This window comes from Mastomys coucha, unplaced genomic scaffold (assembly GCF_008632895.1).
Source record: "Mastomys coucha isolate ucsf_1 unplaced genomic scaffold, UCSF_Mcou_1 pScaffold1, whole genome shotgun sequence".
Lineage (NCBI taxonomy): Eukaryota > Metazoa > Chordata > Mammalia > Rodentia > Muridae > Mastomys > Mastomys coucha.
In genome coordinates, this window is record NW_022196891.1 from 67,542,975 (window position 1) to 67,554,229 (window position 11,255).

The window sequence follows — 11,255 nt, forward strand, 5'->3', positions numbered from 1 at the left end:
TGTGTGTGTGTGTGTGTGTGTGTGTACAGGTTGGTAAAGTCAGGAAAAAGGAAAAAGGAAACTAGAAAGAAATCCAGAAAAGGAAAGGGGAGAGAGACAGAAAGACACATGGGACACAGAAGCAGAGAGACACCGAGAAAGGCTGTGGGAGTTGGGAGGCTAGAGTGCAGTGGAGATGGGAAGAGAATCCACTAAAACACGCTTTGTTCAAAAATTCCATAATGACCACTAATTCGTTGTACACCAATTAAAAAGTTTAATTAAAAAAACAAACAAACAACTAGTTAAGTTTTAAAAAGGGAAAAAGTCACACGAGAAAACTATATCCACCTTCCCAAATTCATAACCTAACTGGCTAATGGAACCGTGGGTTATGACGTCAGCCGCATTCAGAATGTTTACTGCCTAGACAACCTGGCCAACCTCTCACGAGCAGGTGTGTGACCTCCATTACCCTGTGTGGTCAGAACATGGATAATTTCTCACTCCTCAGCACCTCCAGACCTCGTATCTCTTCCTCTGCCCTGAGTGCTTTTCCAGACATTATGTCCTCACTTGCCACCAGCTTGCCAGGTAAATGCCGAAGTCACGAGGATTACAAAGATGTGGGATTCTGTGCATTAAACTTATCAGAGTTTTGTTTTACATACATGATCTTGCCCGATCATGCTGTAGGATCATGATTGGTTGAGATGGCCAAATAATATGGGGTGAGAATGTAAGATTTCAAAAGACTGCATTCCTGGTAAGCCTCGCTGTTTCATAATCTCTAGCAAGGGACAGTTGGAGGTACATTTATTATCACACTTCTTCCCCCTAGAGCCTGCTTCTGTATGAAATCTCGAGGTGGTAGTCTGTCTACATAGAGAGCATGTGCTCGCATTAACTTGGTCTTCAACTGGCGAAGTAGTAGGCTGAGGAATATAGGAAGGAACAAAGGTCGACACATGAGGACTTTTCATGGAAGTGTGACCTGTAGCTACCTTTGAATGCTTTGTAGAATCTTCTTTCTTCCACCCTTCTCCACCCCTTTCCCACTCTTTCAACCCCCAAACACTAGATAGGAAAGAAAAAAGGATGGAGAGAAAAGAAACGAGAAGAAATTAGATATCCTGACAATAAAGATCAAATTCCCCCCCCCCCGGAACTTGACCCCCTTAATAAGCAGGAAGTAGTCGAATGATCACTTTTCGACCCCTACTACTTCCTGATAACTAGGGGCATTGAGTTCCTTGGGAGGGGGGCAAGTTTGATCTTCATTGTCAGAATATGTAATTTCTTCTTGTTTCTTCTTTGCATGACTGGAACCAACAGCATCCAACAACCTATCTTGTCTCTTAGGGCCCCAGCATTTATACATCCTCTGAAAAGTCCCTAGAATTTCAAATGCCACGTAATCACAGAAACTATCTGCCGGTGGCAAAATCACGCCCTGCCAGAGCGTGAGTTAAATCACGGTCAGCTGTGGTGGACAATCTGAAGCAACTCTATATCCCATACCTGGGATTAAAATGAAACCATATTCATGCAATATTTCTGTTTTTTAAAAAAAGAAACCAAAATTCCAAAATTGTCACTACAGTACCCTGGCTCATCAGTGTGAGCAACACCTGGAAGCTGAGAAAGGTAAGTTCTGAGAGCTCCACAGATCCAATGGTTCGTAACAAGATCCTTTAGGGCAGTGGTTCTCGACCTTCCTAATGCTTCCTTTACTACAGTTGATCATGTTGTGGTGACCAACCCCCGCCCCCAAAATTATTTTCATTACTACTTCATAAGTGTAATTTTGCTACTTTTAAGAACTACAATGTAAATATGTGTTTTCCAATGGTCTTAGGTGACTCCTGTGAAAGAGTTGGTAGATCACCAAAGGGGTCTCCACCCTTAGTTGAGAAGCAGCTCTGGGGATTCCATATACACTAGACTTGAGCTGTACTGCTGTGGGCATTCTCCTAAACATCCATTGCCTCTACAGAGAGCATTTTGAAATCTACCTCCTAGGAGCCTAGCTATCACCCTGGAGGTTTAAGGCAGATCTACATTCTCCCAGACCCGCCTAGTGGTGAGATCAAATCCAGAGCCTCATGAATGCCTGGCAAGTGCTCTACCACCCAGCTAATCCCCAACCCTAGATGCCCATAACTTTTCTCAAGTGAACTTTACAACAAGGGACCCCTCTGACTGAAGACTTGAGATCCTTCAGTTGGAGAACCTGGCTTCTCACTCCCAAAAGGACCATGCAACATGCCTGTGTGGGCTGTGTCTAGAGTCCTGTGACACTGAAGTCACTCATGATAATCAGGAGCATTAGGTGAGGGGTGGGCCAAGGAGGAAAGTGTCCTCTGAGGCAAGTCTTCAGTAATAAGGTTTGAAACCAAGGCTTTCATAATGCTTAGATACAAGGTTTACTGCTACAGCATGCCCTAGCCTAGCTTAAGTCTTACAATCTGGCTTTTTTTTTTTTTTAAGATTGATTTATTATATGTAAGTACACTGTAGCTGTCTTCAGACACACCAGAAAATGGCATCAGATATCATTACAGAGGGTCGTGAGCCACCATGTGGTTTTTGGGATTTGAACTCAGGACTTTCGGAAGAGCAGTCAGGGCTCTTAACCGCTAAGTCATCTCTCCAGTTCTACATTCTGGTTTCTACAGGACCTTTCTTTGTAGGTCTGAAGAAACTGCCCCATTCGTGACTACCTGGGAACATACCTAGAACAGGCCTGCTGGAGTTCAGAGGTCACTGTTTTGCATTAGTTTTGAGACCCCTAACATACAGAAGGTGAGTCTCTAAAAGTCTGTCTTTGGGAGACCCTCTAAGAGGAATCCCAATCCTGCTCAGCTCACCACTGCTGCTTCTTTAACTCAGACATTATAAAGACAGTGGTACTCACCATCAGACCAGGTCAAACCCTGCCTCCCCCAGGACCCACGCAAATGTTCTTCAACATCCAGTGCACAGCCGAGTGCCCGCAACATGGGAAGCCTTCTCTTATTCTGGGCAAGGATTTGTAAGAACCTGAAGAGGGACTGGGGCTGTACCCCTAAGGGAAGGATGTCTACAATTCCACATGCTGGCTTTCCAGCTGTGTCTCCTTCAGTAGATAGAGGTCCATAGGCCCATGAAGGCTTCTGCCCCCTCAGGGCTAGCTCTCAAGCTCAGGTGAATAGTTAGTTTTTTGTCTGAGTGGTCTATGGAGGGATTAGGATGGGTACTGAGGCAGGAAAAGTGGTTCATGGGTGGCAAAAGGACAGATGTCAGAGGTCTACCTATTCTTGCCTATCCTTAGAGGAGTCAGAAGTCATGGTGTCTTTACACAGAGAAGGGTCAGTCTCCTGCCCAGCTATCTAATGGCCATTTTCACCAGCAGGAAAAGAATGCAGCAGGAATGGATGTCATAGGCTGTTTTTCCTATCCCGTCAACACTTAGTCTCTCAGCCATCATCAAGGTGGAACACAGAACCCCTGAGGTCTTACCTAGAGTCAACTGCCTACCTGTCTGGTTCTCCTGACTGCCTCCAGCCATTTCTGGCTCCCTTAGCCCCAGACTTATACCCCGTTCTTTCCTTTGCAGACTTGGGGGACACCCAGAGTGGGGAGCAGCTGAGACGGAACTGCACCATCTACCGGCCCTGGTTTTCCCCTTACAGCTACTTCGTATGCACAGACAAAGAGAGCCATCTGGAGGCCTATGGGTTTCCAGAGATGGACAGGGAAGAGGGCAGAGGGGATAACTGCCTTCTTGAGGATGTGGCTGAAAGTGTCCGCTCATCTTCTTCCTCCCAAGAGAACACATACCCCAGGGAGGCCAACAAGAAATCCAAGCATGCTTTGGATTCTATCACATCCCAGGACATCTTAATGGCTTCCAAGTGGCACCCAGCCCAGCAGAATGGCTACAAGTGTGCAGCCTGTTGCCGCATGTACCCCACTCTGCACTCCCTCAAGAGTCACATCAAGGGGGGTTTCAAGGAGGGTTTCAGCTGCAAGGTGTACTACCGAAAGCTTAAAACCCTCTGGGGCAAGGAGCAGAAGGCCCGGACAGGAGATAGGATCTCCTTGGGCAGCTGCCAGGCCTTCAAGTAGTCCTGCTGACATCTCAGGTAAATAGGGATGAAGCCTATTTATGCCTCTTGAGGGGAAACAATAAACTGAAATTAGTCATAGCCTTCTTTTGTCAAGTCTGGTCAGCCTCCATCATCTGCTGCTCCCCTTGGTACCCAGTGAATCTTCATCGCTTTCAATCAGTGGTTGCTTAGCAACACCAGACCCTCTTTGCCTCCCCCTTTCTTTCTCTCTCTCACAATAAACATAACTCTTGAAGTTTGAGGATATCCTCTAAGTGGCTGTTAAAGCGAGGTGGCCAGACTAGCACTGATGGGAACCAATGAGCGAGTTTCTACTCCATCAGAAACTCTGGCTTATGAGCCTGGCCAGCTATTGCCATAACCAGCCTCCGAGGTGACTCTGAAGCAGCTCATATGTAACCAGCACAGTTCCAGGAATGCTGGCCTCCAGGTTTAGTCCTTGTCCACACTGAGGACAAAGGGCAGGCAGAGAAAGAATTCCTATAGTTTGAAGCACATCTCAGGTATGAACCTTTCGAAGGTAGTAAACCTGTAGAAAAGACAAGCTGACTCTGATCCTAAGCCAGGAAAGAGTCGAGGAGGGTGGCCCATCTCCACCACGTGTACCATGACTGCTCTGCAGAGTGGGCACCTCTGGCTGGGCAGATGTAGCCGGTAACCCATGGGATATCTTTCCAGGGCTATTTTGAGTCCTGTCAAAATGTGCAGGTTACATGTGACAATACTCCACGCAGTAACCACACAATGTACCCACTGGACAGTCCTGACCCTTACTTCATTTCAGAGCAACCCTCTCTGCCAATCTGAAGCAGAAAGATGTCTTGGCATTTCCTCTCAAGGACTGGGGATCAATTGTCTTTTAGTGTTTGCCTCCCCCAAGAGTGGGGTCAGTGTGTGGGGGTCCCTTCTTTGTCTTTCTGAGGGTGCACGGCGACTCTTCCTGGAGCCTGATTTTATGGTCTTAGCAGAGCTGCTTCTGTTTCTCATTTATACATTTCAATAATTTCATAATTTCATAAGAAATAATAAATTTCAATTTGTTTATCAAATATCAAATATTGTGTTATCAAAATATCATGTCTGGTTCTTAGGTTTCCCTAGCATGAGAAATGCTGTGCTCACATCCCTATCATTTAACATGCTATGGGAACAACCCCGGCTCATCATCAATCCCCTCTTTCCACTGCCTTTTCTGTGCCCTCTCTGCTTAGCAAGAGTCCAGAATCTGTCTGGATCAAGAGCTGGAATTTGCAAGGTCACAACCTGGCCACTCAGAAGCCAGGTGGTGTCTAGGCAACCTTGATATTGCTCCATGGATACCATTCCCCAAGGGGGAGAGAAGCGACTGGTGAGTCTTACTAGTGCCTACTCTATTTTTTAACTGTGAAAGCCACTGAACTCTGGAAGGTGGCTTCTGACATGTGTGACTGTGCACGTGTCCTGGTCCTTTGACACGGTCCCTCAACAAGTACAGTGAGAAGCACACACAGAGCAGAGAGCAGAGGCCCCTCTCGCTTTCATCACTGCCTGGGGGGACTGGCTTCTAATTCTCTGCCAACCCTATGCTCCTTGCTCCGGGACCTGTGTATCACATTCCCAAACAGCCAGGGGGAAAAGCAGCTGCTAGTGGGGATGACAATATATGTTCATCACTATCTAGCTGGTGTCTAGTATCTCTTCGCTAAGCACAGGGAGGTGCTTCCCACATTTTGCATTTAATGTATGGCGTGTCATCATAACCCCAAGAAAACTTCTGGGACGGAGCTCCATGTCGTTTCAGCACACAGAAAGGGGCGCCCGGCAGATGCCTGTACGTACCAGCACAGGAGTGCAGAGGAGGAAGCACACTAAATACAAACGTTACTGTACCCTGGGGTACGGACAGGCACTCTCTGCTGAGGCTGTTACCAGGCGCTCATACGCTCTCATGAAAGCTGCAGGTGGCCTATACCATTCCAGTGTGTGTGGGGGGAATCGCTAAGTTCACTTCACTGTCAGAGGAGAATAAATAGTGTAGAAGACTTGTCAGCAGCCTCCCCCCTCTTCCCTTTGCCTTCCAAACAGCCCAAAGTCCTAGTTGTGAGAAGTCAGAAGAGCCTCCCAAATGGGCTGCACTGTGAGACTCGGCAGACCATTTCTGGAATGTTCTTTCTGCTCTCTCATTACTGCTCTATGCTGGGAGGCCCATATTTCCTTCTACCAGGATTCCTCTGTGAATCCTTGGTGCTATGATCCTTCTAGGACAATATGGGAAGGAGGCTGTTTTGTTCCCTGTAAAAACTTGGTTGGAATGGGCCCATGTGGGCAACTACCAGATAGAAATCTCAGACCCTGAGTCCAGGGGTCAGTGAAATGAAATAGTCTTGATCATTGTTGTGGAAGAAACAATGGCATAGTGTTTTTGTGCTGGAACTCACTGCTACTACTGTCCTGTTCTAATGGCATCTGAAATCTTAAAATACTGGCGTCAGAAGAGTCCAAAAACCCTGGATGTTGGCTAGGGCATTGCAGACGGTTTTAATAGCCTTGGGCTGGATAACTCCTTGTCAGGGCTGTCCTACGTGTGGTAGGATCCCTGATTTCTGCTCTCTATATTCCTAAAGCATCCATCTCCTATCTATGAGAGATGATGAAGTATCCAGACACGGCCAAATGACCCCCAGGGAAACAAACTTACTTCAGTTAACACCAGTGGGCAGTCTAATCCTGCAGGGCTGGTCTATATGCCCTGCAATGGAGGATCCACCTTTCTCCTCTCCTCTGAGAAATGTGAATTAATCTTTCCTTCTGTCTGTCTGTCCTTCCTTCCTTCCTTCCTTCCTTCCTTCCTTCCTTCCTTCCTTCTTTCCTTCTTTCCTTCCTTTCCTTCTCTCTCTCTCTCTTTCTCTCTCTCTCTCTCTCTCTTTTCAGACAGGAATTTCTATCCCTGGCTGGATCTGTAGTCAAGGCTCTAGCTTTGAACTCACAGAGATCCACCTGCCCCTGCCTCCTGGGATTAAAGGTGTGCGCCACCACTGCCCAGTGTGAATTCTTTCTATATTGTGTCCCAGAGCTGATGATACCTGGTTTAGGAAGTGGGTACAAGGGAGGCGGACAGAAGAAGCAGGTTAAATAGAAGTAAGTAAGTAGAGACAATGGGGAAGCTTTTAGAAATAAGAAAGGTTTATTTAGCAAAAGCCACTAACTAGTGACGACATCCAAGGGTAAGTGCACTTACATCAACAGAACCGTTTCCCAGAGAGCTGACCCAACAGTTAACGACAAAACAGTTCTAGGAAGCAGAAGGCTAGAGTAGGTGGGAGAGAGGAGAGGGAAGAGCGGTCGAGCAAAGAGTAAATAAAGGAACACAATCCGTAAACAAGGTCAGCTGAGAGCGAGGCTCAGAAAGGTTTTCACAGACAGCATCAGTAGTAGCAGGAATGTAAGGAATACGGTTTCCAGCTCCCGTGTGCAGTCCATCCTGTGCAGAGAAGATCTGTCCTGCCTCTGCAGTTGTGAAGCCTTGTATGCCCGAGAGCTTTCTTGCACCTGGGGCGGGTACCACTAAGGAACCCCTGGTGTCCATGTGTTCTCCACATAGGGCAGAGTAGCAGGATGAAAAGGAGGAAGGCAGAGTTGAGTTAGCAGAGCAAGAAGCAAGGAAGGATGCTGCTGAGGGAATCAGGTCTGCAGTATTCCCTGTCCTACTCATTGGCCTAAATGGAGGGTCCTGTGGCTGGTGACCCCACAAGACCCCTAGGTCTATTCTTGGTTTCTCATCTCCACACACCAAGTGTGTCCAGATTTGGGTCTTACTGGGGAGGATATGGCACGTGAATGAATTCTCCAGGGAAGTCTTTAATCAGGGAAAGGAGAGGAGCAGAGAAGATAGAAACCAAGGGCGAAGTCTTACAAGAGTCCCAAGTCGGCATCTCTCCGTCCATTAGCCATTTCTCCAGTTCTCCCATCTCTCTCATTCATTCCTCCTCCTTGACAGGGCTTTAAAAGCCATCACCTTGCCCACGTACTTCTTCACTGTATCCTACAAAGCTCTTTCCACCTGCAGTCCACACTTTTCCACTTGTTTCTGATTTTACTGTCAGCCACCCGCTCACAGGAATTAGCCCTCAAGGAAACAGACATCCCACTCTCTCCTATACACAAAAGCCTACATCTGAAGGTCCTAGACTCAAGGAACCCTGCATTGGGATTGAGTAAATTCAGCTCAGCCTATCTTGAATCCCGCCATCTGCTCCCTTCAGTTTTATGGACTTCACACCGGGAATTCTCCCTTCCTTGTGTGTATCTGGACCTCTTTCCAATGGTTAATTTAGAAAATTAACAGAATTTTACCTTGTCAACAAAATCAGGGTGGGAAAAGGATACAGTTCTACTGTTTATCTGGACATCCTGGAGAATCTTTCTAGTCATTTCTCGGAAGTCCAAAAGTATGTCCACACACCACACACCCACACCCACACCCACACACCACCCCATTCTATTATCTACACACACAAACACACACCCACACACATACATACATACACACACACCCCACTCCATTCCATTACTATCAACACCCCCATGTCTAGAGAGTGATAATGTAAAGCTGTGTTAATTTCCTTTAACTCTGCTACCTAACTGTTTTGTTTAAAAGAAATCCCACTGTGGCTATAAAAAAGGGCCATGCTTGCATTTAGATACATTTCAAAGAACAGCTTCCTTCTCTACTGTCTCTCTGATAACACTGCAGTTTGGCCTACAGCTTGTCCAGGATGAACATGACCTCCTCCCCACATTCTATGACTTTGGACATGTGTCAGCTTTCTCTTCAGGCGTTGAAATAACTATTAGCCAGGTAAGGTCTTACAGGGGAAAAAGGACCTTAGCCAGCCTATTAAGGAGTGGAGACTCCTAGGCAAGGCCTAGATGGTGAGAGATTAAGGTTGCCCTTTTCGCTCCTGCGCTCAAGGCACGTACCTGCAGAGAGAGAGGCTAGAGTGGCACAGCTGTGGTCCCTGATCTGATCTAAGTGGCAGTGATTCTGAAGGATAGACAGTCTCAGCTATCAGCTTACATCTGTTTCTTGCTCTCTCTCTCTCTCTTTTCTTTCTTTCTTTTCAGTAAAAACTGACCACTACTGCCCAGGAGAGGGGACAGGTAGAGAGGTAAGGCAGGGGGTTCTGGGTCTCTGAGATTTACACATAGGCATAGTACTGCCGAAGCTTAGGCGGGCACAGCCCCTGAGGCAGGAAAAGGGATATTATGATAGTGATTAGCCTCATTTAGATGAGCTGGGTTGCAAGCAGGAGATGGATTGGGGCGGGGTTTCCAAACTGAAGAATCAAACCTACATGAGCTGCAGCAACATCATCAGTAGCACCCCTAGGCTAACCCTCCCCTAGGCTAACCCTTCCCTAGGCTAACCCTCCCCTAGGCTAACCCTTCCCTAGGCTAACATTTCCCTAGGCTAACCCTTCCCTAGGCTAACCCTCCCCTAGGCTAACCCTCCCCTAGGCTAACCCTTCCCTAGGCTAACCCCTCCCTAGGCTAACCCTTCCCTAGGCTAACGCTCTGCTCCCCTAGGCTAATGCTCTCCTAGGCTCTCCCAGCAGGGTCCTCGATCCTAGGAACACTCCCAGCTTCCTCAGAAGCAACACCCACTAGAGTAAATTCCTAGTTTGTTCACTGTGACCTGTGACTCCTGTCACCTACCTCCAAGTTCACTGAATGTCTGAGCCTCACTTTCCCAGCAGCCCCTAGGAATCATCCAATCAGTGCAATCTCAGCCAGGGTCTGGGGAAGGAATTCGCTCACAGCGGAAGGGAGGGTTAGGCAACTTGTAGCATCCTGATATCCAAAAACTAAGTACCTGAGAAGGTACCAATGGCTTCCTTCTATGGTCTGCACCACAGAGCCAGGAGAGTGTAGTTCACTGAGACATCACGGACAGATTGAGTAGAACCTGACGATAGCAGTGGCAGCAACGGGCCTTCCAGAACTGTGGTTCTGAAGACGGACCCATCCCAAGGCCCTGGGTTCTGGAAAGCCCCCCTTCCATCCCATTCGGTCATTAGCAGAATGCAGGTACCGATTCCTGTCTCTAGGAATCCAATTTCTTCTCCCCCAATTACCTTCCAAAGTAAAATCCCAAGCCTCTTCTGAAACCCTACACTCTCCGCCCTGGGTGTTATTCTCAGCAGCGCTCTCCCCTGGGGATCCCCAGCCGGGGACAGGCAGACTTGACCCACCCTTGGCATCATGCTGCCACCTTCGCCAGCTCCTTGCCCTGCACCTACACGGCGATCTCATCATCCAAACTGTCACCCAACTCCTGCCGCTGTAGGACATTGAGCAGACGTGGCAGCTCTTCCTGCGACCACGAGTCACGCTCCTCGCTTTCGTCTGTGTTGGACTCATACTCTGAGGCGATGCCTGACTCTCGGAACTTGATGAGCTCCAGGCCACCTAAAAGCGGCTCCCCCTGTGCCATTGGCTGGGTATCCTCAGGTGGGAGGAAACGAAAGCACTCCAGCTTCACCAAGCAGTCACGCCTACCTAAGGGGCTGCCCGCTGGGTGGGCAAAGTCGGCCAAGCCAGCGCCCAGCAGCGGTGAGTGTAGGTCCTCTGGCTTAGGGGTGGTGGATTCACAGAGCACAGGCAGGGCACCTGAACGGAAGGTGATCTCCAGCAAGCTGTCCTGGGAGCCCACTGCAGGGAAACAGAAGGCAAGGAGGGGCAGGGTTAGGCAAGGCTTCAAATGTGAGCTCATCTACTAACCCCCACAACATGGAAAGAACTAACAGTGCCCGACTAATACAGAAGTAGAGGCTCACAATCATCCATTGGACTGAGCACAAGGTCCCTAATGAAGGAGCTAGTGAAAGGACCCAAGGAGCTGAAGAGGTTTGCAGCCCCTTAGGACAAACAACAATATGAACTAACTAGTACCCTCAGAGCTCCCAGGGACTCAACCACCAACCAAAGAGTACACATGGTGGGACTCATGGCTCCAGCTGCATATGGAGCAGAGGATGGCCTAGTCGGTCATCAATGGGAGGAGAGGCCCTTGGTCCTGTGAAGGCTCCATGCCCCAGTGTAGGGGAACGCCAGGGCCAGTATGCCAGAGTGGGTGGGCTGGTGAGCAGGGGGAGCGGGGAGGGAACAGGGTTTTTTTTTTTTTTT

At 48.2% G+C, this 11,255-nt stretch overlaps 2 protein-coding genes across 5 annotated transcripts in view; one reads left to right on the forward strand and one right to left on the reverse strand.

The window, feature by feature from the left end:
* Positions 1–11,255, reverse strand: part of LOC116103215 (carboxyl-terminal PDZ ligand of neuronal nitric oxide synthase protein-like) — a 301,440-nt gene that overhangs the window by 10,403 nt on the left and 279,782 nt on the right. For all 4 annotated transcript variants that reach the window (XM_031388845.1, XM_031388836.1, XM_031388856.1 and 1 more), the window contains one exon: positions 10,629–10,781. In XM_031388845.1, coding sequence (XP_031244705.1) covers positions 10,629–10,781 — 153 coding nt within the window. The remainder of the gene's footprint in view (positions 1–10,628; positions 10,782–11,255) is intronic.
* Spata46 (spermatogenesis associated 46) lies at positions 396–4,170 on the forward strand. The gene is made up of 2 exons (XM_031388878.1): positions 396–573; positions 3,578–4,170. Exons 1-2 carry the CDS (start codon positions 471–473, stop codon positions 4,087–4,089), a joined length of 615 nt encoding a protein of 204 aa, XP_031244738.1. The 5' UTR covers positions 396–470; the 3' UTR covers positions 4,090–4,170.